Here is a 26924-nt window from a genome sequence, read left to right as displayed (position 1 = left end):
GTAAATACTAATCAAAAGGCAACAGCTCTTATCATCTTGTCCATTTTCCAGGCTGAAATGCTTCACCTCTTAAGAATGCATTCCCTTTACTGGAATGATGGGTGTGCTCTGTTCTCTGACTTGGTGGAGTTCACCCTCTGCTTAAGCCACAGACACCTTCCATTAATTTTTTCTCCTTTTCAGAGTTGATCCCCTCCTTTCTATCCTTAATGTGAAATTTGAGCATTTCAAAACCACACACTTTTGTGGAGCATACTGGAAGCAATTATCTAGGAATACATTGCGGTTTGGAAAAGTATTAATTCCCATGATTTGTAGGAAACACCAAAGGAATTAGTAACAAGATCATCAGTATAGTGTCAAAACTTCTTCAAAAATCAGGAAGGCACCTCCCAGACAAGACAGTGATTAAACACAGACTCTCCCTGCTTTATTAAGGTAACCTTCTAATGGGAACTCTAAGATCTAGCCTGAAGTCTGCCAAAGGCTTCCCTTGATTCTGAGCTCTCTTGTCTGCAGCTGCAGGGCCAAGACATTTGTACTGTATTTGCCTCACAGAGAGGTTGGAGTGCCAAGTTCAGGAATATCTGTAAATCTCTTGGAAAGCAATAGTGAGAAAAAGGTGTAAGTGCAATGCATCATCTGCTCCCTGAGAACCTCTCCAGTATCAGAGAGCTTTGAAGCTGTCCAGGAGAGTCAGGCATGTTACACGAAGGAGGCACTTTAAGAGAAAGTCTGGATGTTTATGTAACACTATCAAAGAAGTGCTTGCTGTTCTCCTGAATGATCTGGCAGTTCTCCTAAGATGCCCGATTGAAGAGTGAAAAATATCTGTATTTTTGCTTTGCTCCTGTAGAGGCAAGCTGTGACTCACAGGTGACATGTAAACTGTAAGATGAGCCTCTGAGCAGAGTCAGGAAAAAAACCCCCAAACGCTGAATAGAAGGAAAAGAAAAGAAATTCCTCGTGTGTGAGGTGCAACAGCACTGTGACCCATGGTCCTAGGGAAGAAATCTGCTTTTTGACCTCCATCAACCCTTCCAGAATTGAAAGGTCTCCTATATTATAGGCTATCATCTTGATGGACCTGCTGTATAACATCCTTAGTAGTTTGGGGGCTGGACATTGCTTTTTCCCTGAAATCAGTCCATATTAAAAAATACTACAGTGATGTTACATACATGCTTTGGGAAAACATAAAGATCAAACTGATGTGTACAGCAATGTGACTGGAGGGAATAGACAGGTGCTCAAATGGACAATGGCCAAATTGAAATAAATTTTACTTTTTTTTCAGCTTTTTCCCTTATTCATCAATCTGAAAAAAATATATTCTTTATCTAAAATAATTCTCTTCACAAGCAAAATAAAAAATATGTGTTACAGAACATCATCTCAATATGCATTTCTGAAACTCCTCTGACTCCTTTAATTCCTTAACACTGTAAACATACCCTTGATATTTTTATATGCAACCTGAGATCAGTGCTTAAAAATAAACCAAATAGGAATTGTAGTGTGTGTGTGTGTGTGTGTGTGTGTGTGTGTGTGTGTGTATACAACAGACATAGAAATCTCTACTAGGGGCTGAAGACATGACACTAAAGGAAGACTGTCCATTATATTTATTTGGTTTTAATCCAATGGCTAGAGCATGAGGTGCAGAAAGTTATGCAAAGGCGATGGAGTTAAAAAAAATAAACTCAACACTAATTTTTAAAAATTGTCACTGAAGCATCTAGACACAGTCCTATGTTCCTTTCTAAATGGAATGGCTACCACTCTTTTCCAAAGGTAAGCATACATCTAGCTATCCCCATTCCAAGCACAGCCAGTCAAACCCCAAACCTAAGGAATCAGTTCAAGCATGGGCCTTCCATGATTTGCCATCCCTCTCTCAGAACACAAGATTTTGTGTCAAAAGAAAGATTTCAGCTTTACTGCTGCATTTTTCCTTAAGCACCAAAGAACTTGAAATTTTTAATATTTTGTTTTTATATACAAATACAGTTCATTATGGCTTCTCAATTTAGGCACCTACATCAAAATAATTCAGACAGAATGTAATGGTTCCTTTGATGCAGTGTGGTACAACAGTAAGCACCAAGTTGTAGATTAGAAAGAAAACAGTTGCATTGTTCACAGAAGTAGTCTACATTTGCTTTCAGTAGGTAGGTAAAGCAGAGACTGCAGGAGATGGCACAAAGTAAAAAAAAAATTCTATGAGGTAGAATAAAGTCCGAAAGTTTATTTTGCTTACAAATCAAAAAATTAAGTGATTTCTAATTAACCAAATGAGTAAGGAACAGAATGGGCAATAATGGGAGTTTTTGTAGATTTTAAAACAGTATGAGTCAAATGCTTAAAAATCTGTATTTCAACTGCTGGAAAGTTGCCTACATGGCAATAGGTCCTAGGAAATTTTCCCATCCATGAATTTAGTAGCAAAAATAAGCTCCTGGTGCACACAAAGGTTTGAGAAGATAAAAGCTCACAGCCTATGGTTCAGAGGAAGTGTTACCGTGACAAAGTATTAATTATGTATGAATACAGCATTGAGGGCATTGCATGCATTTTGACACACAGCAGTCTCCCAAAGGAAGAGTTATCTAATTGATTCTATCAAAGGCAGGCGTCTCCTTGGCATCTAGAAAGGAATATATAATCCAGGGGTCTCCTCCTCTGAATAAATTTCCTTCCTGACTTCCCAATTGGGCTCCTGCTCAGGGCCATACCGCTCGTACTGCAGAACAAGCAAGGAGGATTTCTGGTTCTTCCAAAGGCATTTGCTGTCTGGCCAGGCAGTAGAGAAGGCTGCAAAATACAGACTGTGCACATCCATATAATTTTCAATAGCAAAAAATGGCCCTACAACAACTTCTATAGGATATCACCAAACAGAAGAAGAAACCATCTACAGGCCAACTGCAATGCAGAAATGGTGTTGTAACAAGGAAACACCTGATGAAAAGATATGAGGAATTATCACTAAATTATTAAAATATAGAAGTAAGCAAATCACACTTTATTTACTGTTCAATTAACCCTTACAAATAGCTGCAATTAACAGATTTGTTTTGTTTGACATGTTTTGTTTTGTTTAAATGTTGACATGAGACAGATTAACATATTGGTTGAATTAGAGAGCTAAACTGCTCCAATTTAGTGCAAGTATTTGGTAAATCACTGGTGCTGTAACACATGCAGTTATTAAATGCCCTGAAGTCAGACCAAAAGCCAGACAAAAAATTTACTGATAGATGTCTGTGAATTTCAAATTACATTAGTTAATATTAACGATTTCAATTACTTAAAAAAAGAAATTACCCCTAAAGTTTTATGCCATTTTAACCTACTCATCTCTACCTCAGATAGCATTTACATCTAACTTAATTTTAATGCTGAACCATGTAAGTAATCATTTTAGCAGCACGCAAATTCCTAAAAATGCAGCAGTGACTTCTAGTGGGTGTATTAAATCCTCCTCAAAATAAGTCATAGATGCCATAATTTCCACTATGGAAAAGGCAGAAGGACTTGTGTCTACAGTAAAACTGTGAGAATACAAGTAAGAGTATAATATTACTGTGATTAACACAAGAAAATATAAACTGATATAAATCTCTTGTGTGTTCACAATCAACAAAATCGAATTTGGAAGCTATGAAAAAAAACGAGGCCTACCTCTCACTAACATTTCAATTTGCAATTGAATCCTGGGGTTGGGGAGCGCAAAAGCACCATATTAATGACAAAACAGGGGCAGGCAGTGCTGAAAACCTCCTACATGTAGCCGTGTTAGCAGCAGAGCCAACTCAAACTTACATATGCAGGAGTATTTGTGGTCTAATCCTGGCTTCAAGAGGCTTTTAGGCAAAGCAGCCCACGCTGTGTAACCACACACCAGATTGTCTCCAGATAACATTACAGACTTGGGCATTTTTTAGGAAAAAAAAAGTGCTCCAGTACAACCTTAATAAAGGTGAGAATAATCTGGCAGAGAAAAGAGTGCCCCCAGAAATGCATCTTCCTGGAAACAGTAGACTTTGAACATGATTTAACTTCCCATGGTAGTTCCTCCATCACAAAGATTTTAGTTGGATTTAGGCAATCTTGAATGGAGACTTCCAATTGTCCTATCATTCTGTCAAGGTGATCTCCTTCCTTGTGCACAATTCCTGGAAACAGTTCTGTCAGGAGTGTATCTATACTTAATTAAGAATAGTGATAATTATGTGCTGGGAAATGTAAATAAATGACGCATTACTTTCACACGTGCTGATCTTTGATTATGTGTCAAAAGGAACCAAAACAACTTGGTTGTCAAGGCATAGAATAGTTTTAAAATGCTAAGTGATTTGTTTGGTTCATTTGTTGTTGACTACAGGCAGCAACAGCCAAGTCCTCTCCCACAGGTAGGCAAGAGATGTGACACAAGTTTTGCAGGAAGCACAGCGTGTTGGTCAGAGGGTGATTTCACTCAAAGCCCCAACACCTCCTCCTCCCTCCACTCCTACAAACTCCAGAACTCCGCATGCTGTATGAACAGAAGCAGCTTGAGCCTGCAGCAGTACGCATCTAAGCCCACTCAGGTAGAGCTATATACTTTCACTGAATGATCACCGCTGTCTAAAACGACGAGGGAATCGTCTGCCGTGTAAGTCAGTCCAACGGGATAAGCAAGCCCGTGGCTAATTAGAGGATTAAAGATGGGAAATTCCTCAGGTTTTCCCAAGCATATGACAGCCTGGCTACAAACATCCGTTACTATAACACGACCTTCTCTGTCAAAGGCCACAGCCGTGGCATATATTCTGGAGGGGAAAACGAGGTTCAGACCGAAGCTGTCCACCTGGCCGATGAGATCCATCTCCGCACTGAGTATGGTCACTCGGGTGCTGCCCTTGCTCGGTCCCCGAGGTCTCAGGTGCTCTATCACCACGACAGCACCCGAGGTGGGGCAGACTGCGACCGCTCTGGGGCTGACAAGCTGGGACCGGATCATCTGGCACTTCTTTAATTCCCCCCTTTGGAAGTCGGCCGCCAGGCGGTACAGCGCGCCTGCTTCCGAGTCGGTCAGGATTACTTCGCTCCTGGGGGAGGCATCCAAGCCCCAGGGCAGACGGAAGCCTTCCCGGACAGCCAGGACTCCCCTTCCCTCAGAATCGAAAGCCTTCACGGAGCAGTCCCCGCCGTCGGTGACCACCACGTGCCCGTCCGACGTGACCGTCACATCCAGCGGATACTTGATGTCGTTGCTCGCGCCCCCCCGCTCCCCGAACCGCCGCAGGCAGAACCCGCTCGGCCCGAAGACGTGGATCCTCTTCTTGCCGTCGTGTGCCACTGCCAGGCCGCCCGGCCCGGGGCAGGCCGCCACGCCGGTGGGGTTCACCAGCGACCCCCAGCCCCCCAGGCACAGCCGCAGCCCGAGCCCCGCGGGGGCCGCCGCCCCTCCGCCGCCGCCGCCCAGGGCCGAGGCGAGGCCGCGGCCGGCGGGGCGCAGCAGCTCCAGCAGCTGCAGCAGCGGGAGGCAGTCGCTGGTCTCGGCGGGGCCCCAGAGCCGCCGGCAGAAGGGACACTCCAGCCGCTGGCGCTCGGCGCCGGCCAGGGCCCCCACGCAGCCCCGGCAGAGGACGTGCCCGCAGGGCAGGTTGAGCGGCCGCCGCTGTCCGTCGGGGCCGTACGGCTCGAAGCACACCCGGCACTCCAGCAGGCTCAGCTCCGCCTCGTCCTCCGCCGCCATCCCCGCCGCAGGAGAGCCACCGGAGCCCCCGCGGCGGCCCCGGCGGCCCCGGGCCCAGCGGGGCGGGCGCGGAGCGCGCTGAGGCGGCCGCGCGCCCCCTGCGGGCCAGCGGGGGCGGAGCAGGGCCCGGGCCGCCCTTCCCGCCGGGAGCGCGGAGCGGCCGTGTGCGCGCCGCGCGTGCATCCGCCAGTGCATCCAAAACCCACCAGAATATTCACACAGCCACCAGATTCTTACAGACGTCCCGTCATCAAGTTACCGTACCCCTACTTCTCCTAATGTCCCTGCCAGGGTAAGGAATTAAGCCACAATTTCACAGAATCATGGACCTTGATGATTATCTAGTTCCAATGCCCCTCCCATGGGCAGGGATGACCAGAATAGACCAGGTTGCTCAAAGCCCCATCCAGCCTGGCCGTGAGCTCTTCCAGGGATGAAGAGTTCTGCACCTTCTGTGGGCAATCTGTTCCAGTCTCATCACCCTTGCGCTAAGGAATTTATTGTTAATATATCACCTAAACCTATCCTCTGTCAGATTTCCCCTTGTCCTGTCACTACATGCCCTTGTGAAAAGTCTCCAGTTCTCCTGCAGGCCCTTCAGGTAACGGAAGGCTGCTCTAAGGTCTCCACAGAGCCTTCTCCAGGCTGAACAATCCCAACTCTCTTAGTCTGTCTGCGTAGGAGATGTACTCCATTTCGCTGAGCATCTTGGTTTCATTGGATTTTCCTGCTGTTCTGGCAAAATTTTGAAAATATTTACATTCATCACTAGTAGACACATTTCTCAGGTACATACATACATTTCTGTAAGGTGCATGGACAACATGTGCTCCTTCTGCTAGGTGTATTTACAGGGTATTTTCAGAGTAGTTGCAGGGTACACACAGATTTTACACATCCTAAAATGGCTATTTTGGCATATGGCGTTGCTCTTGCCAGGCTGTTGCATGCCTGGGAGTCCTGTGCAGGACACCACAGAGCATGTGGCAGCCTCGTGCCAAGCGCCTGGCCCTTTGCAGCTATCACATATCTCAAAGTCTGAGATAAACTTCAGGAGCTCTCATGTTGCATCCGAAAAAAACTTGAAAGGAAGGAGATGCTTTAACCTGGTAGCTGCAGTACTGGCCAGGAGTGAAAACAAACAAAACCAGCAGCTCCCAGCTTGCACTGGCCCATTGGCTACACCTTTCTTGTCTCCATCAACCTAGCCTCAAAACACAAGTATCTACGAGCAATATTGAGTGTTCCAATGAGCTGTGGGCATGGGGACTGCTGTGCTAAGACCAGCAGACCCATTTGCAGCTCTAGGACTATGGCACTCTAAAAAGCCCCATGGCTTGTACTTGCCTTCTATTCTTGATGAATGATACACTGCATTGCAATCATACCTTTCCTTTCAAAATAAGCTGCGAAGGGGAGAAGTCACTGTGCTCTGTCAACTTCAAATACTTCTTGTATTGAGATGGAACTTCCTGTGTTTCAGTTTGTGCCTTTTGCTCCTTTCTCCATCTCTGGGCACTACTGAAAAGTCTTGTCCCATCCTTTTGTCAACTGCCCTTAAAGATAAAGGACTGATGGTCACTTCTCAGTTGCCTCCTCTCCAGGATTAACAATGCCTCTCTCAGCCTTTCCTCATAAGCAATATGCTCCAGTCCCCCAGCCATCTTTATAGTCCTCTGCTGGACCTACTCCATGTTGAGATTTCTCTTGTACTGAGGAGCCCTGAACTCGACACAGCACCCCAGATGTGGCCTCACCAGGGCTGAGTAGAAAGGCAGGATCACCACCCTCGACCTGTTGACAACACTCTTCCTAATGCACCCCAGGATGTCACTGGCCTTTTTGGCCACAAGGGCACACTGCTGGCTAACTTGTTGACCATCAGGACTCCCAGGTCCCTCTCCACAGAGCTGCTTTCCACCAGGTCAGCCCCCAGCCTGTGCTGGTGCCCTGGGTTTTTCTTCCCCAGATGCAGGACCCTGCACTTGCCTTCTCTCAACTTCATTAGGTTCCTCTCTGCCTGGCTCCTGTGCCTGGCCAGGTCTTGCAGCATGGCTGCAGAGCACTGTGCTGTGTCACCCACTCCCCCTAATTTTATATCATGATCAAACTTACTGCAGGTACCCTCTGTCCCTTCATTCACGTCACTGATTAATAAGGTGAACAAAACTGGACCCAGTACTGACCCCTGGGAACACTGCTTGCTAAAGCCCTCCAACTAGCCTGATTACAACACTGAGCTCTGCCACTCAGACAGTTCTCAATCTACCTCACTGGCCACTAACCTGGACTGTTTCCCCAGTTGAATCCATGTTGACTATACCTGATAACCTTCTTTTCCTCCACTTGCTTAGAGATGACATCCAGGATGGGTTGTTCCAAGGATGAAGGTGAGATTGACTGGCCTACAGTTTCCTAGCTCCTCTTTCTTGCACTTTTTCAAGACTGGAGTGACATTGGTGTTCCTCCAGTCCTCAGGCACCCCTCCCGCACTCTGTAACCTTTCAGCTATGATGGAGAATGGTTTAGCAATAACATTTGCAGCTCTCTCAGCACTCCTTGAACCCTCTTACCCAAGTCGTGTTAGTTTGCTTGCCCATAGCTGCACTTTCTAATGAGGGAGCAGGACACTTGTGAGCAACTGCCAGGACATTTTCCACCAATACTCTCCCCTCTCCCTGTCATCCAGTCTATGTCCCTCCAGCTTTTCTTGCTGGATGGTAATTGGAAGCTGCTACCTTGCCTTTCCCACTCACTGCCAGCCCTTCACTTGACATATATTCACAGGGATAGAGAGAAGCAACTTGCAGCAGCTTCCCACTTCTCTCTGCCCAGCCTGGTGCAGTGTCCCATAAAACAGTGTTTGAACTGCAGCTGCCACACTCCCAGGGCTGCCGGCTGATGAGGCTGAGTTGCAGAGTGCCAGGCAGACAACATTGACCAGCAATGGCTGAAAATGAACAGGAACATTTCTTTCTCACAGCTCCCATGATTTGGAAGAAAAAGGTATGCTTTGGTAGTGGCTGTTTGTGCATGGAGTTTAAGAAAAGCTGTTCACATCTCAAGGTAGTAAAGGTAGATGTGTAGGAGAGCTGAATTGGTAAGCAAAATGCACAAAACTCCTGCTTTAAGAATGCCCGATTTTAAAATGTGAGATACAAGAAAAAGCAAGGTGGGAGGCAAGTTATTTTAATAAATTTTAATCAAGCTACAAACTTTAATAGATATAGCACCTCCAGAAAATAATCTAGTCCCCATTGTCTGTGCTTCTCTGAGAAGTCATCAACTTTTTCAAGACACTTAATTTCACAGCAGTTGCCTGAAAAGGAGGCAAGAATAACAAATTAGTGAATGATTAGTCAATGAAAAATGCAAATTGTCCAGATAAAACCCCAAAACTTATCCACAGATTTCTCCACAGTGCCTAACACAGTGACATAAATGAGGAAAACTTAATTGATCTCTTTTGCACTGGGATGCAACTGTCTATGCCAATGACTCACTGCACAAACACTGCCAGAGTCTCAGAAAGTTGTAAATTTAAAAGCGAGATATTACAGCACATCAGGAGGAACTCCTAAAATTAAATTCCTGACATAGCTCCAAATTTCATTATTTTGATGGATTTGAGTTGTACATTTCTAGCATTTTCTTTGAGTACCGTTACTTTTCTTCTTTGTCACAAAAGTACAGTAGAAACTGTAGTAGTGGTAGGACTTGTATTAAAACCAGGGCAACTGGTTGATGAGGTTCAGGCAAAGTGAGAATGATCAAACAGGACTCTAAGATTGCAGCTACAGGATTACTGAGTGTATTATGAATCCTGGGAGAATAAAAAGGTGCCAAAGGGAGACAAGAAACTCTTTGACTCTTGGGTGTTCTTCTTATCTTTTGAAGAACTGAGAATTTTCCATGACAGCAAAATCTCTGTGGCTAAATCATATTTATTTTTCCCAGTATTTTTGCATGACTCTAGCCTTTAGATAAGAAGCAAATGACTTTATCATTCATCACAGGGCAAGGTAAAGGCACATAAACATCTTTATGCGTTTTGAAAAAAGTTCCTAAGGGTTAGGTGAAATTTTACTCACCAAACAAACTTTTAATTTCAGATTCAGGAACATAAAACGGTGGCCCTGAAAGGAAAGAGAGGAGATGTGGGAAGAAGACAAAATTTACACTGCAGTAGGAGAGCCAACCCCTTCACTCACAGCACCTGGCCTGTAATGGGGCCCCAGGGTGTAGCTCCATCAGCAGGAGCCAGAAAACATGACCAGAAACTCATGGCACCTTGGTGGGCCAGACAGCTTCAGGTGTTGCTGCTGCTTCATCTCCATCTGCAGCAGGGAATCATGAATGTGACATGGATATGATCACTCTCTGTGCTGTATGAATTCAGTTTACAATCTCTTTATACTACAGTGGCATGATTAAGGCTAAGAGCTGAACATTGTCAGAGGGAAAGTAATGAATTAAACTGTTCTTGCTTGTGATAGCAAGACCTATTTTTTGGGGGGATAATTATGCTGAAGTACCCAAAAGCAGAAAAAGATCTCTTTCTTTTGTGAGTTAATATTAACTAAAAAAATCTCCTACTTCATACATAATACAAAAACGATAAAAGGAAAAGTACCCTATGATTTTACAGATTTTCACCTTTTCCAAGTACATTCAGAGCATGGTAGTGGCTGAGAGAGACACACGAGATGGGCAACACATTGGGTTGCAAATACTGGATAAACAGCATGAAACTGATATTCTTGGGAGTGTTTCAAGCTCCTGAGGCCAGACAGGATGTTACTAAGTGCTCTGACTTCCAGCTTCATTGTAGCAGCCACATTTGCAGTTTCATTTCATTGTTAACATACCATGACTGTCCTCAACTTAACTTTAGCATGTCTGAATGCTAGAGAAAACACAAATTTAGTCCTAAGCTTGATCAAAATCAAAACTTTTTAACACACAGTTATACTGGTGTCACCTCTAACAAAGCTATGCAGCTAAAAATCTTGGGGAAGATACTAATACATCTACTATATCTTTATACAATTTGTATTAGAGGAAAACCACAATATAAACAGTACAAAGTTCTCACCTTTGTGTTTGTTTGGATCATATGAAACTGTAACGAGGAGATAAGAAGAATTTTTCTCCACTAGGTTGATCATCAAACTGGCATAGCTAAAAGGAAAAAAATAGACTTTATTATTTTTGTAAAGAATTCAAGCATAGCATTCAAAATATTCAATAAAATGCATTTATTTCTATGCAGACAGAATTTTAACTAAACTGCACAGAGACTAAGCAAAACTTAGTTTAAATTTTAGGAGCATAAAAGTCATGCTACACATGAAAAACATAAAATAAAGGTTATATTTATTCCTCATGATTATTTATCTTTTTTTGCAAATTCGACTCAAGATTAACAGACAAGCAATGTATTCATCTGCCACAGTCTAGAATATAGTACACAGTACAGTACTTATCTTTTAAAAATATTGTGAATTGAAGATTCTATATCTAATTAAAAAATACTGGGAGCAGGTTCAAACTAAATTTGGGCTGGCTATAGACAAGAACAAAAATTTGTAATCAAGGAGAGTGAGGGGGAAAAGAACAAAGACAGAAGAAGCAGATGTGGTGAAAAGGAAATAATAGAATTCAGATGAGGCTTGCAGTCCTGCTTCTGCTCAGTTGGAACAAACCACATATTTTCCCACCAAGAGGCAGGGTGGCTTCCTGAAGGAAGAGGACAAGACTCTGCAACTGCAGCAGAGAAGAGGAAGGTAGAAGAAGCAGGTAGAGAAGAATTGTGAAGGTTGGTCCTTTAAATGAAAAAGGACTCATTAACAAGTCACAGGATCAAAAACTTGTTACTGATACATCAGAGAAAAGACAGTAACAATGCAATTTACTAACCGTTGTCTGTCACATGGATTCACGGCTACAAGAGCTCCTCTGTCCCAAACCCCATCAAACTTGCCAACTATTGAACTATAAGGAGATAAGGAAAAGGCTTAAAAACAGTAAAAAGGGACCTTCATCTTCTTTCAGGCACTTTTGTGAGGTCACAAGGATTCTGCAGCTAGTGATGCAGATTCCCCACCACCTTTTTGTTATGGTGCAGCATTTTCATAATCCAAGCCAACAGGATACTGAAGTCAAGAAACCCTCCTGATTCTTTGTCCTGCTGCAAAGAGGTGTGGGGTAGTGAAGAGGTGTGTGAATAGGTCACTGCTGGCCCATTGTTAGGGGCTGCTGAGACACAGCAGGGAGGAAGGAATGTAGTTTTAACACATTTGGGCTACAAGTCTGGGTGTTCAGTAGCCACATCCTTCTGTCTAACATGCCTTCAGTACATCAACAGCTCTTGACCATCTTCTAAAACCCATGCATGATTTCATATGCAGGCTAAGGAAGGTGTCTTGTTTTTTTACTGTCATTGACTCAGCACATTCAGTAACTTTAGCCACCTGAATTCCCAGCTACATGCCCAGGACAGTAAGCTTCAGCTTGCAATTTATTTAATGCTAGAAAGCTAAGTTACACTGCTGCTTGCCTCAGTGCAACTCTGCTGCAGACACTAGTTTTGGTCCTGGATATGCTGGCAGATGGCTTCAGTGGCTACCCAAAGCCTGCAAGTGAGCAAGACTATCAAGAAATGCCTTTATTAATGGATGGTAAGAGCAGCCAGAGCAACACAAAAGAGTATCTGGGAATAAGAAAGAGCCTTGGTTTTGGTATTATTAAAATCGGAGGTTAGACAGTAAGGTAGTAATAAAGTAAATTGTGTCATTTAAAAGAAAATTTGAATAAGTTTACTTAGAAAAATGTGGCATGGAATTGTGCAATACCCTTCTGCCTACTGGGCAGGTGTCCGAGTCCAATTGAATCACATCTGTCTTCATTTCTGTACAGGTTTTGGCTAGGGTAGAGTTACCTTTCTTCACAGTAGCTTCCATGGGTTGGTGGATTTCGGCTTGAAATCATGTTGGTAACACACTGGCAATTCAGTTATTGCAGAGCAGCACTTACAAAGCACCTTTTCTGCTCCTCCCACCCTGACACCAGTGAGTAGGCTGGAGACCACAAGAATGAATGAGACACTGGGTGGGAACGCAGCAGGCACAGCTGACCCCAGCTGAGCAAAGGGATATTCCAGACCATCTGGCTCCATTTTCAGCAATAAAACTGTGTGGGAGGTTGGTGGATGGAAGCACTGCTTGGCTGCTGGCTTGGCATCAGTTGCTTGGTTGGTGGTGGGCAACTGCTGTCATTTGCACTACTTGTTTTTCTTGGGTTTTATTTTTCTCTTTCTTTGGTTGTTCTTTTTTGTGTAATTTTTTTCCTTACAACCTCTTGAAATTTATTTTTAATTATTAATCTGTTTTCATCTCCACACGTTTCTTTCTTACTTTTACCCTTTTGATTGTCCCCTGTCATGAGACGATGGGAGAGTGGGCAAGCAGCTGTGCGGTTCTTAGTTCCACCACCTTAGCCAGAGTTAAGCCATGAGAACTTCTCTCTGCCCAGTGCTATTTTCATTGCAATGACATTGCTAAGCCTCTGGCATCTAACCTACAAGCTGAACTTGTATTTCCACTCTACTGCGATGAGACATGATAAAACTTTCAAGTGCTGACTTCTTTTAAAGTTTGCCAAGCCTAAGCATCTAATTTAAATAACCAGCCTTGCAACTGAAAAGAGATTTTTAGAGACAGTTAAATGAGCAATGGGCATACAGGGCACAAAGGAGAGTTTCATGGGGTAGGTGACAATCTTGATCTTCTGAGGCTTGGAGGCACTTCTCTGTGTAGCTGAGTCTGCTGAGTGACCTCAGGCAAGCCATTGAGGTTTTCTGCACTTGGTTTTTCTTTCCAACTTTAATCTGGTCAAACTGGAATGGCAGCAGTGGCTCCAAACATGCATTTCATGTGCTTTACTCCCAAGCAATTTCATCACGGCCTACAGACATCCCAGGCTGCAGGAAGGCTCATGCTGTGGCCTTGTCCCAGTCCTGGTCTCTTAGCTGCCCAGATCTCAGGACCTGCTGAGTGTCTGGGTGCTCCCTGTACCTCTGGACATCCAATTTCCTTCACAACACAATGAAGCCATGAGGAAACAGTCAAAAAAGGCACACAGCTGTCTTTCATCCTGATTTGGAGTCAGGATGAAGATAAGGTGTGAGGAAGAGCTTTCACTATAACATGCTGCTATGTGTTTATACAGCATTCAGCATGGGTTAGGTACTACTACATATAGAGAAAAATCTAACATGTAAATCAGAAATTCACATATTGCAGAAAACCCACTAAATTTAAGAGGAAACTTGTGAATTTCTATCTCTGCATATGTTTAGTAGTTTCAGTAAATGCAATTTTTGATTTTCTTTTGAAGTCTTGTAGCCATAATTGTATTAGGAGGTACAGTGATTGTGTAATATAACTATTTTACATATGTCCCAGAATTCCCAGAAAGAGCAGTAATTCCTGTTACTCTTTAACTACCAAGAGTCTTTGAAATGTCCCATTCTGACAAAGGTCAGGAGCACATTTGAGTTTTCTTCTAATGAATGCTAGGAGATGAAAGGGACCTGCCTCAGCAAGAGAGAAATAAGTTTAATTTCCATAATTACTGTGTAATTAATCAAATTGTCTGTACACAGAAACTAGAAGTGTGTGCATTTTTCTAGTCACAGGTATCTGCTGACTGATGTTGGGAATACAGTTCATTCTGCATCCAGAATGTCTATCCGCCAATTTATTTTGTGATGACAAACTATGTACTGGATCCAGTGATATGCACTGAAATTGTCACTAACTACCTATTTTTTTTTAATTTCAATGTATTATTGCACCATGTTGTGATAGAAGTTACAAGTTTCACCACACTACTTGCTACAAAACTTATGACTGAGTTTTTCAAAAATTTCTGGGAAGCTTAAGCAATCATTGGGCAACTTGTCAACTCACAGCAAGAAAGATTAAAAGTACCTACAGAGTAACAAGTAACTACACTGGAGAGACAAGGCAGGTAAGAAACCAGGCAGTAGCTACAAAATCACATTCATACACACCCCTTCTGTTGGACACTTTACAAGACTAGTTACATATATGCACCAGTCAAACAGACTGGAGTCAGCTGCAGCAGCAGGAGGCACAATCATGGTCTACTGTCTGAAAGACCCTGGACTCTAGTAATACATAGTCTTTTCTTCAAGTGTTTTGGCAGATTGAAAAAAAAAAAAAAAAAAAGAAGATCATATAGTAAACTCTGTGTTCTGGTGTCCTGAACTACCTATTGCACTTGTATGTACTAGTTCTGGAAATCCCAGACTTTTCCTCCTTCCTACTGAAGAGCCATGGCACAAATTCTTGTGCCTGACAGTTGTTTGTAAGAAGAGCAAACAAACACAAAAAAGTCACCAAAACCTTATTATCTCTTTACTAAGTTACTCTGAGTAAGGGGTTGTGTTAAAGTTTTGCTTCATAGAATTCATCAGTAATGTTAAAGATAATTTGGTTTTACTGTAAAAGCAAAAATGCTTTTTGATAACTTTCACAGAATGGCTTGGAATAAGAAGCCCCCTTAAAGATAATTAGTTGTCATCCTTAATGATTAACAATGGAACTAGACTTTTGTTGGAGATTAGCCATTCAAATTTCTCATACAAATTAATATGAGTTTGCTTAAGAGGACCTGACAAATCTTTGCCTGATTCAAATAAAATAATAGCATTGGACAGTATGAATACATATTTGATTATGGAGAATTGTAAAACACTATGAGTATTCCTACCTGGACAAATCATAAATATTGCAGCAGTAGAGGGAAATGTTGCCAGAGGTACTCTACAATAAAAGCAAAAGAAACAATCCTTATCAGCTAACTATCTTCAAATATGCACTCGTAAGTATATATTTATACTTCATATCTTAAAATATACCCATACACTATTAAAAGTGAAATGTTTAAAATACGTTTATGTGCAATGGGGAAAAACCCTGAGAAATATTTTTAGTTTTAGTTTACTGAGGTAACTCTTCTGATCCCCTGCAGGGAGGTTATAATCTATCAAGGCATGCAACTTTTATCAATCTATCAAGGCATGCCTCCAGTTTTAAAATACATTTCTTCTACATTCAAGTGCTTCAAGTCATAAGAAGGCCAAAGTAGTAAGTTTAGAAGAATAACTTCTCAGTCCAAAAATACAACTCAGAGCTTCCTTTTAGACCACTTCAGGAGAGGTGAATGATTACCAGTAAAACAGATGCATAAAAGCAGAATGACTTGTTTGCTCAGTTATGCCAGTATTGCATGATTAACCACACCAGATCATTTGACATACCTGGAACAGTTTTCCTCCTGAAATCTCAGAGACTGGCTCCTCACAATAAGGCAGACTGTGTTCTGAAAAAAATTCCTTCACTGCTTGCTCACTGAGTTCCACACCAACAACACTGTGCCCCATGTCCGCCAGCCTGCACACAAGAGAGAGAAGGCCCAGGTTTACATGAGGCCCACAGGCTGGGCAAAATGTGTATCTCCCATACATCATTTATTCATTAGGGAAAGCCTAGTTTTAGGAAGCCCTGATATGTCTAATTCTGACTATCTGAAGTGTTCACATTATACTGAACACCTCCCTTCCATGATCTGAGCTTAAATTAGCACCACTCAGCATACAGTTGATGAGGAGTTACATGCTTTATTTAGATTTAATGAATTATTAATTTATCCCTGCTAACTCACTGAAAACAGAGGTAATCACACTGAGAAACTGTCCATTTCAGAAAGGTGCTGTGCTCTGAACTGAGGTGACTGAGGCACAGTGTTCACCCAGCTGCCTCTGTGGCTTGGCAGGAATGGGCAGCAAAGGAGGTGCAGCAACCTCTGCACTGCTGCAGCTCAGCAAAACACCAACGTGTGTCAGAGCCCACAGTCAGCCTAGGAAGTAGGTACTGTGATAAAACCTGATAGCTGGATTAATTGAAGACATAGGTTTTGGATTGTGCTCCTTCCCTCCAGGAAAATCACTGACTTATATAGGCCCTACTTTTAAATACAACACTCCTTCCCCCTGCCCCCATCCCTTTCTGAAAGGGAAAAAAAAAAAAATAAAGTAAAAGTAAAATAAGAAATATAAAAAAGAGGAAGTTACATTTTACATTTAGCCCAAATCACTTAAATTTCCAGAGTAGCATGCCACATGGTGTCTTGAAAATGTCTAACACAACTGACCTCATTGTGGGCAGTTAAGCTGGCATTGCTACAAAAAGCAGCAGTGGTAAGGGCATAGCTTCAGTCACTCTGTCCATGTAAATTCAGCATTCCTCAAGCCGAACTTGGGACAATCAGTAGGACTTTCAGATCAGACCTTATCCATTCAATTCATGCTACTATACGAAACATCAGACTCCTCCTCCCTTCAGCTTCCAGTCACACTGTTTTCCTAGCAGTGGAAATGTGGTGCATTTCTGCTGGCCAATATAAGGTTGGGAATTCCCCCTCTCCCTCCCACCCTCCCTCCCCACATCACATAAGATTTTTGCTCTTATTATCTGTGTTTTACCATTTCATCTCTACTGCTTTACCACAAAGTGGGAAAAATATCCTCAGTCCACTCCTGCCATTTAAAAGAACATCCAGATACTTTTGGAGGAGCCTGCAGAAGAACAGACATGTTTTACTTCGCGAGTACTTGTGTTGGCACATGAAAAGCCAAGTGCTACACACTGTGCCAGGTAGCATAAATATCCATGATGGCACATATGTTATTAACTCAATCTGCTTCATGCCATTAGAAATGAAAACAAAATAAAAGCATTCACCTTCCACTTACACAGCAAGAAAGTAAATTTCACGTCATTCAGAAATTAACACATTTCTGTTTGTTCTATCTTCTGTTTGTCTTTGCAACTAAACAATTAAACCAATCCACCTCTAAGAGGATCATAATAGAGATTTTAAACAGAATGATTATGAAACTTCTGCATCAAGCAAATAACTTTTACAGGTCACGAAAGACTATATATAATCAAGTTTGTTCTCTTAGGTCCTTGTCTTTTACTGCATGGTAGTTGCTCTGATGCCTTCTGCACATTGTTTCAAGGCCCAGTTTCACAACATGAACAAGAGTGCAAAGCATCTCCATCAGAAAAATTCAAGATTTTCTAGCCAAACTATCTAAGCTTTAAGGTTTAAAACTTGATTCAAGAGTAAAAGCTCTAAATACTTTTCCATAATTTCTTTTCTCTGTCCTTTGACACATGTAGGACACAAAAATATCTATAGTAATTTTTGTTTCAAGCTGTGCCCACGTCAGATAATTTGATTTTTGCAAATGTTCCATTTTCAATTAAGAGTTTCTCGAATGAGCCAAGCCACTCATCTCATGGCATTACTTAAACAGCTTAGGCAGAAGAGTGAAGTCACGTACGGATGCTTGTGTTCCTTGTGAAACCCGATGTTACCCATTTCCCATTTCTGTAGCCATTCCTCCTCTGTCACCACTCTCTCTTTCTGAGACCCAACATCAGAGCCTTCCAGGAGCCCGGATTCATCCGCTGCGTGGTCCATATCTCCAGGGAGTGCTTGTAGCTGTGAAAAAAGAGAGAAGAATTACCCCCACCCAATGCATAGTTTGGAACTGGCTCTTAATTCCTCGAACCGGACAAAAATTTAGTAGATCTCAAGAGATCACCATTTGGTGACAGCGCAATGTACCGAACGCGACAGAGCAGCCGGCACACTCTTGCTCCCGACAGCCTGGGCCAGACCCTTTACCCGGGGCGGCTGAAGGCGCCTGTCCAGCACTGCGGGGCCGCCAGTGGCCTCCCTTTCCGCGCCCATCGAGAAGCCCCCCCACCCCGGGAACGAAGGAGGGAGATGCCGACATTTCTCTCCCGTGAAAGCCGCGGGCAGAAGGCGGAGGCGAGCGGCTGCTGGGGCCGGGGACCCGGGGCTGACCCGTGGCGGCTCAGCGCCTCTCGCCGCCCCGCTCGGCGCCCCCGGCCCGGCCGCGGTACCTGCCCGGCCGCGGGTCCCGTGCGGGCGGCGGGGCCGGGGCGGTGCCTCCCCGCCCTCCCCCTCGCCACGCACCGCGGAGAGCGGAAGCGGCGGCAGGAGGAGGCGGGCTGAGGGTGCACGGCACCGGGGAGGAGGAGGATGGCGGTGGGGATGGCGGCGGCGGTGAGTGACTCGCTCCCTCCCTCCCTCAGCTGCAGCGCCCACCGCGGGGCCGCTTGTTCCTCCCCGGGCCGGCGGGGCAGGTGCCAGCGCTGCCCCCGTCCTCACCTCCCCGCTTCGCTCTTCCTTCCCCCTTCTCTTTCTCCCTCCCTCCCTTCCTCCCCCGTTCTCCACCCTTTTTCCCCGCTGCAGCTCTAGCAGGAGGCGGTGCGGACACGCGTGAATGTGGTCTCCGGCCCCCGAGTGACCCGGCCCCGAGGTGAGTGCCAGGTGCCGAGCGCAGCGCTGCCCCGCCGCCGGGACCGCCCCGCCCGGCTCCGGGGCCGCCCGGCCGTGCCCCGCGGCCCCTCGGGATCCCGCCGGCTGTCACGCCGCGGGGGCTCCCGTGCCCGCGGCCCCTCGGGATCCCGCCGGCTGTCACGCCGCGGGGGCTCCCGTGCCCGCGGCCCCTCGGGATCCCGCCGGCTGTCACGCCGCGGGGGCTCCCGTGCCCGCGGCCCCTCGGGATCCCGCCGGCTGTCACGCCGCGGGGCCGGCGCTGTCAGCCGCGGCCGGCGGGGTTGGGCGCCGCCGCTTCACTAGGGCTGAGTTGTAGAGGTGTGTGCACTCCCCGTGTTAATCAGGCTGCTCTCGCTTCCTCCCCGTCTCTGATAGTGTGTGTCTGTGTGGTTTCTTTTGCCTTTTTTTTTTTTTTTTTTTTTTTCTCTTCACCAAAGGCAAACTTGCTGCCAACTGTGCAGGTGAACCCTACAAAGATTTCCGATATAGGCCACGCATTACAGACGGATGAAACGTTATTGAATGTGACATTCACGCATTATGCATCCCTCTCCTTTTAAAGGGCTTATTTTCTCAGCCAGTAAGATGTCTACAGGATAGGATGCAAAGTCATGTAAAGCTTCGTAGAGTAAGCCATGTTTGTTTGTACTATAAAAATTTGTGGTTTTTTGGGAGGGTGTTTTTTGGTTTGTCAGGGGAAGTGGGCACAAAGTATCATACACCTGATCTTGTCCCTTTCTCCCCACCTCTCTCTTAACCCTAATTGAAGGGGTAAGAGCAAAAATATGTCTGCAATTCCGTACAGCTGACCTCTGCCTTTCAAAATGGTCAGCCTCTCTGAATCTGAAATATTTTTACCAAACTTCCTAGTGATTGGCACTTTTTCTACTCCCCACATACATAATGCAAAATTCACGTGTTCCTTTACCTTCTTGGATAACAGGGCTCCACAGCAGCACCAGACTGTGATCACCTGATGGTCACCAAAATGAGTCACCTGGTGCCTTTCTCGGCACTCCGTCGCTCAGTTGGAAGCCTCCGACTGTAAGGACCGTGGCATGTCAGAACGATTATTTACCATCAGAAGATTAGGTGACACAGAGAGATACTGTTGTGCCACTGATACATAAAGAGAGTTGTAGGGGGTAAAAGCCACCACTTTCTGGGGCGTTATGCAGCAGTTTAGGGAAATCTCATGTAAATGAAACTGGTTGGTTTTCTTTATTCTCCAACCTCATCCACGCCCATACAGTGGTTAGTTACAGTGAAGTAATGCTAGTTGTTTTTTTTCTTTTTTTTCAGGGTTCGAGAGAAATTGACAATAACTTCTTCCTACCTCTGACTAGTTGTAATTGGAGGTGATACATGCAAGGAAGAAAGTTCAATTTTGTATTGGGTTGTTTGAACTAATTTTTCTCACGTGTGGATATCCTCATGTGATTTCTCTTCCTCTTGCAAATAACTTTTCCTGTCTTGAGAGGAGAATGAAGCACCAGTTTACTTGACTTGAATCAGCTTAATATAAAATTTAGTAAAAATTCCCACTCTCCTTCTGTTACCTTGACCTTTTAATGGAATTTCTGAATGCAAATACTGCTGCCTTGTCCATCACTGACAGCATGCTTGAATAAGGAAGTTGCATCTTGAGACAGGGAGAATTGAGAAGTGTCATATATATATATATATGTATATATATATATATATCTTAAAAAAGCCCTCCTGAAAAACATAATTACAAACTGATCCCCATTACAACAAAATAACATTCATGATGCAGTGCTGTAGTACAAGGGGTTAATTTTCACTTCTTTTCTGTATGTTGTAGAGCACTCTTTAGATATACTTCTTCCTCTAGGCTGTCTTTGTGCTTTATTCTCTGTGAAAAGAATGCCTTTGATTTTAAATATGCTTTCATATTTCTGCATTGTACTTTCTCACACTCTGGTTTCCAGCTTGCACGGTTAACTGTGGTCCATTCTTTGCTCCTACCAATGCAGTCAAAGACAGCTACAGAGCCCTCTCCTGTCATAAATATTTTATTTTGACCAATAGAATACTTAACAACAAACTTTGTGATATTCCAATCACTTACAGCAGCAATATTATGGTAGTCTAGACTTCAAATTCTGATCTCTTTCCATAGGAGGCTGTGCAAGTCTTGAAACTGGTTGTTCATCTGTTATTAAATGTCTCTTCAGTACACTGTTTGGAAAAGTGCTTTACCATGCAAATCTCTTGCTGCCAGTAAATCGGTAGTTAGCAGGATGAGTGTTACTCCAAGTGGTATTTGAATGCTTGCATCAGCATTGAGCTGATGTCTGTTTACTTTGCCAACCCAAATTCCAGTCCAGGTCTTCATGTAATGCAAATCAGATTATTGAAATCCAGGATATGCTCATCTGGAACATCCTGTCAAGATGTACTCAGGGATCTAATCTTAATGACGAATTTAGTTTAAAATAGTAGTATTGTTCCTTTCCCGTAATGCCTCATTCCCATTTTCCTCTCGAATTAACAGTCAAGCTGAACAGATTCTTACCTAGGTAACTCTGTGAAAAGTAGTATTGTGAGCAGCTGTGATAGCTCTGCAAAGTCAAGCAATTTAAATTAATTAACTATTGCCTACCTTTTTTCAGCTCTAACAATACGATGTCAACAGGAAGGGTACGAACGAAGAAAAAGGCATGTTCTTCAGATCACTCTCCAGACAACCTTCCTGTGAGGAGTTCTGGAAGACAGGTATTTATAATAATTTAAAAACACGTGGGTTTGTACTTTGCTATTTTTTATTTTCTGTTGACATTTGTAAAGGAAGTGGGCTTCCTTGTGGGTAAGTTAGGCCTTAGAGTACTTATCCACAGAGATGGAGAATGAGTTAATTCTGTGAATAAGCAGGTCAAGTGTCTCGTTTTGCAAACAATATTCAGAAAGGATAAATACTTTATGTAACGTGTAAGTACTTAATGTGTACTTAATCACAAATTTCTGTACTGTCAAAGATGTCTGCCCATCCAGACAGAGGCCCAAAACAACATAATACACAGTACTTTTGAGGCCCAGAAGAGACATTTGGTATACAGTTTTGTATCCAAAAAATGCAAATACCCATACTAAACCTACCCTAATATTTTATTTGAGGCACAGATAGGATTGCCACTTGTAATTAATAACAATAAATATTATAAAAGTGGAGATTTTCTGAAGGAGAAATAAAATGAATGCATGAGGCTTGACTCATGATGGAGCTTAAAATACTATTTAAACTGGAAGCTCTGCTTATAATTTCTTCACTGCCATCAATTAGACCAAGGCAAGAAATTTTTAGATATAAATTATATTTCCAGTCTTACTGTGGGCTTGGAGGCTTTTTTGGTGGGTTTTTGTTTGGCTTTTTTTTTTTTTTTTTTTTGTGAAAAAATCTGACCTAATTTGACAGCTGTTTCATGCTGCAGCTAGTTCACAATAGCTACAAAGATTTTCATTACGGTTGTTTTAACTTCGGGATGCCACTCACAAGCTGCAAAATTGTCTGAATGCTGCTTTGTAGAAGATGGATTTGTGTCATTTATGGTCAGATTCCAACTATTCTTTTTTAGGTGAAGAAGAAAGCAGCTGAAGCAGCAGATGATGATGATGAAGCGTCAGAGAAGAAATACAGAAAATGTGAAAAAGCTGGATGCACTGCAACATGCCCCGTTTGCTTTGCCAGTGCAGCAGAAAGGTTTGTTACTTTTTATTTGCATTTTTAATGGACTTTCTAAATCTGCAGCTGAAGTTTAGGATTCCAACTTTATTCTAAAACATTCCTTCATATCTAAATGTAGAGGGAGAATTGAAAGATACTGCTAATAGAAGTCTTAAGGTGCCAGGAAAATGTCACAAGTTATTCCTGTTGTCGATACCTTTCTCCTGTGCAAGTTGCTAATTCAGATACAGAGTATCTTTGGGATATGCTTATTTATGTTATTAATGGTGTCCTCTGGAACATGCCTTGCTGGTAGGAAAGTGAGAGCATATTAGTGTAATCTGAGAAATCTAAACTTGCTTTCAAGATGGAAAATGAAACCATCGTTTACTGTAGAAAGTCTTTACCCCTCCTTCACTGGAATGCTTTGCAGTCTGAGGTGAGATTCTAGCCTTGACATTTTAGGTCTTAGCATAGTCATACTTATATGAACTCTTTGTTCTTGTACACTTCCTCTGTACTTTCACAAGTGCTTTTGCACTTCGCTTTCTGACTTGGTGGTTTTGAATGCATGATACTGGCAGGTATACTTATAATAGGCTGTGAGAACCCCAGCCTTGTTTTGGGGCCACATGTGGTGGTGAAATTCCTCCTCCAACCCGTGCTTCCAAAGAAAAACTCCGCAGGCTTTAGCTGTTCGGTCTCAAGGCAGTTTATTGCTAGTTATCTAACAGATTATGTTCTTGGACTGCAGCTATTTGATCAGCGGCCTGGGTAGAGGCACACACACACCCTGACATCCTCTCTATCTGCTGTCTTCTTCGTCTCGCCCTCCGCCCAGGGCTGCTGCTATCTTTTATAAGATATATTACGTATAACATGTTTACAATTATTCCCCAATACCTACTACCTACGTTGCCAAGTGTTTTTCTACTCTAAACCAATCTGTGAGTGCCAACATCACCAAGAACATGGAGGTAAGGAAGAAGAAGGAAGAAGGATGGGTTTAGCCCACTTTCCTCCATCTTAGAACTTCCGACCCCCATGTACAAAGTGAAAACCCCCCTGTACATGTGTTAAAACCCCCCTGTACAGTACTAAAAAATATTTCCCTCTACTTTGTAACTACTTTTACTATACTATCTAACCTTTTGTGATTGCTTGTTCCACCTCCAAAGTTGGTAATTCATTCCATGGCTCAAACTCAAAATCACAGTTGTTTTTCAGCTGTCTGCCAGGGTCTAGAATGCTTCTGACCAAGGCCTGGAACCTCTAAAAATGTCTGAGAGACATTTTGAGTTCCCACAATAGGCAACAAGTTAGACCTCGCTATGAAGCAGCCACACTGTAGTTACATAGCACTCTTCCCTCCCTGATAACTGAGACAAACTTTCCTTCTTCATAGCACTGAAAAATAAATAAAACTAATTACGTGTTTCATTTAGTTATATCCATAGATTGTTCTTTTGGTGGCAGGAAGTCAATGTATTCTGGATGTTGTCACAGAGGAGCCAAGTGTTTGGCAGTTGCTTGAGAGACTTGTCTGGGAAGTGAGCACCTGTGAGATCAGCATTGGTGATACTACAGTTTTGATTTAGGAAACGATGCATACTGCTTACTCATCTTCTTGAATTGTTTTTTTATTATTTTGATTTTCACCTTTCCCACTCCCTCAAGTACATACTTTCAACTTTATGTATTTGAGATGAGCTCATTTCATGGCTTTCAAGTTAGTAGTTTAGGTCACTGCTTTTTACTTCATGCATTTATCTTGAATAATTTCATTGAGTTTAATGAGAGCATTCTAAGTGAAGAACGATTGCTTTATCTGATGAATGTAATCTTTGTAATGGATATTTATTTTTGAGACTAGTAAAGAACAAATGCCCAGAATGCGTAACTGCTTCCTTAGGGTTTTGTCTCGCTTGGTTAAAATCACAAGTTGTTCATGAGAAAAAAAACATGGAAAATCTGTTTTGTGTTCAGATTTGCCTTTATAGTTTTGCCAGTTGTTCTGGGGACAGAACATTGTAGTGACTTATGAATCAATTGATCACATGTACAAGAAAAATGCTAATTTAAATTATTCCTCCCAACTCTGCACTAATATTGGAAGAAAATACACCAAAGTAAAGGAACTCTAAGTTCTTGTGGAGAGGAGTTTTGCCATCTTACACATTTCCAAAAGGCTTAGTGTGTCACAGCACATATTCACTGTTTCATGTTCAGGAAATGCCTGCTTATAGAGTACTAAATACAGACTCAGTTGACCATTGTTAGAGGGAGGCTGCTGAAAGCAAGACCAACTATAAAACTGCACATTGTGTATACTTTGCCTCCCCTGCATCTGGTGTTGCTTAGTTTGGAAACTGGAAATGTTTGAGACAATTGGAATAACCTTATTGTTATTTGTATGGCTATTGCGTCATGTGTAAGTCAGCCTTCATGAATGGTAACATAAAGCCCTAGCTTGTTCTGAATATTTTGTTCACATTCTAGAACGTGTTACTGTCAATAGAAAGATTTCCCCCTCGCCCCCCTCAAATGTACTATAAAACTGTTTCTATGTCTCCTGTATTACAGATGTGCAAAAAATGGGTATACGTCGAGATGGTACCATCTGTCCTGTGGGGAGCACTTCTGCAATGAATGTTTTGACCACTATTACCGAAGGTAGATTTACCAATTAAGGTTGTGTCCGTTCAGAGCTTATTAAAGTTTGGCAGCTGTTACAGCTGTTAAAACATCGTGTACATAAACATAATACAAAAATTGGTCCTCTGTGCTTGCTTTGGTCAGAGTGAGGCTTAGACATTGATGATAAAACTGCAGGTGTTGTATGGACTAATCAACTTCTACAGGGCAGTGTGAACAAAACTGGTTAGTTTAGGCAGACTGGTTTGCATGTGCAATTATTCTGAAGCTTTTGTCTTTCTTAAAAACAATGTCAGAGAATTTTAAATTATGGGAACAATTATGAGTAAATGTGTTTTCCTTTATAAATTCACTTTACACTGTGCATTGGGGAGATATTGCCTCTCTAAAGTGGTACAGTAAAAAGCAATTAGAAATCAGTTTAACTATTGGAGTTCAGTGACCATGAAGACTCTTACCAGGCTGACAGAATGCTTTCTGCTCCAAGCTCCTTCCCATTTGGGTAGGAGTTACATCCAGCTCTACCGAGACTTTTGTGTGCTTATGTGCTCAGCAGTACCCATCACTCAGTCCAGGCCTTAGATACCAGGAATTGTGCTCATAAGCAGCTGGACATAATGGTCAGGATGCAATTTATTGCTGTCGTAAGAACTATTATTCTCTCCTTTTAACAACAGAAATACAGTGCTCTCTACAGACTTATTTCTCTGTCCTTATATAAAATGTTTAATTTTAGAGTAACTGCTATTGCTTGAAGCGAACTAGATATTCAGTTTTCTGACTGCTTGCTGTTTTCTCTTTCTTCTTAGCCATAAAGATGGCTATGAGAAATACACTGCCTGGAAAAGGATTTGGACAAGTAATGGTAAAAGTGAACCCAGTCCAAAAGCCTTTATGGCTGATCAACAGCTTCCTTACTGGGTAAGGTGGAAGGTGATTTATTTAATAGGAATGTGATGTTCTGATGTGTTTCTGATATTCTGCTGTTCAAGCAGCAAGTCAGCTGAGTTTTTGTGGGTTTTTTTCCCTAGTATTAGAAGATTGTGAAAAAGGTCAAGATAAAAATTTTGATCAGCTCCTCCACTGATAGAGACTTTCTCCACACCACACAAAGACCAATCTTCTGTTACTTTTCAATGAAGCAGCAGTTGTGATTTTCAGGTGGAATAAGATTTGGCAGGAAAAGTATGAGGATGAAAGACTTTGAAATTAGATTTTGTATTTCCGTGGTAAAAAGAGCAGAAGAAAGATGGGAATGGAAGGAAGTTTGGTGGTAGTGTTGTTTTGTTTGAGTTTTTCTTGTTTTTGCTTTAAGTGATGAAGAATACATTTTTGAAGTAAAGCTTGCAAAGTCTACTAAGACCATAGTAATGG

The 26924-nt window shown here is 42.8% G+C and overlaps 3 protein-coding genes across 7 annotated transcripts in view; 1 reads left to right on the top strand and 2 right to left on the bottom strand.

The window, feature by feature from the left end:
- Positions 1–1610: 1610 nt before the first annotated feature.
- On the bottom strand, positions 1611–5798 carry NHLRC1 (NHL repeat containing E3 ubiquitin protein ligase 1). The gene has a single exon (XM_021553367.3). The coding sequence runs from the start codon at positions 5741–5743 to the stop codon at positions 4589–4591; it is 1155 nt and encodes a 384-aa protein (XP_021409042.1). The 5' UTR covers positions 5744–5798; the 3' UTR covers positions 1611–4588.
- Positions 5799–8916: 3118 nt separating this feature from the next.
- TPMT (thiopurine S-methyltransferase) lies at positions 8917–19082 on the bottom strand. 4 transcript variants are annotated; one of them, XM_021553395.2, is made up of 9 exons: positions 19040–19082; positions 18183–18343; positions 17316–17408; positions 16092–16224; positions 15542–15594; positions 11663–11737; positions 10839–10924; positions 9835–9879; positions 8917–9062 (listed from the first exon to the last, which is right to left on the bottom strand). In XM_021553395.2, the coding sequence occupies exons 2-9, from the start codon at positions 18320–18322 to the stop codon at positions 8947–8949; spliced, it is 741 nt and encodes a 246-aa protein (XP_021409070.1). In that variant the 5' UTR covers positions 18323–18343; positions 19040–19082; the 3' UTR covers positions 8917–8946. The 4 variants fall into 4 exon arrangements, with proteins under 4 accessions (XP_021409070.1, XP_021409054.1, XP_021409062.1 ...); XM_021553379.2 differs by lacking the exon at positions 19040–19082 and adding an exon at positions 18772–18842; XM_021553387.2 differs by lacking the exon at positions 19040–19082 and adding an exon at positions 18713–18796.
- KDM1B (lysine demethylase 1B) overlaps positions 18851–26924 on the top strand; it is a 28418-nt gene continuing 20344 nt past the window's right edge. Inside the window, exons 1-6 of one of the 2 annotated variants that reach the window (XM_077785604.1) lie at positions 18851–18934; positions 19124–19190; positions 21847–21949; positions 22807–22931; positions 25479–25568; positions 26360–26471. In XM_077785604.1, coding sequence (XP_077641730.1) covers positions 21860–21949; positions 22807–22931; positions 25479–25568; positions 26360–26471 — 417 coding nt within the window. In that variant the 5' untranslated portion in view covers positions 18851–18934; positions 19124–19190; positions 21847–21859. The remainder of the gene's footprint in view (positions 18935–19123; positions 19191–21846; positions 21950–22806; positions 22932–25478; positions 25569–26359; positions 26472–26924) is intronic. The other variant, XR_013340505.1, reaches the window with a different exon arrangement.

Source organism: Lonchura striata, chromosome 1 (assembly GCF_046129695.1).
Source record: "Lonchura striata isolate bLonStr1 chromosome 1, bLonStr1.mat, whole genome shotgun sequence".
Taxonomy (NCBI): Eukaryota; Metazoa; Chordata; class Aves; order Passeriformes; family Estrildidae; genus Lonchura; species Lonchura striata.
This window is presented reverse-complemented; position numbering and strand designations above follow the sequence as displayed.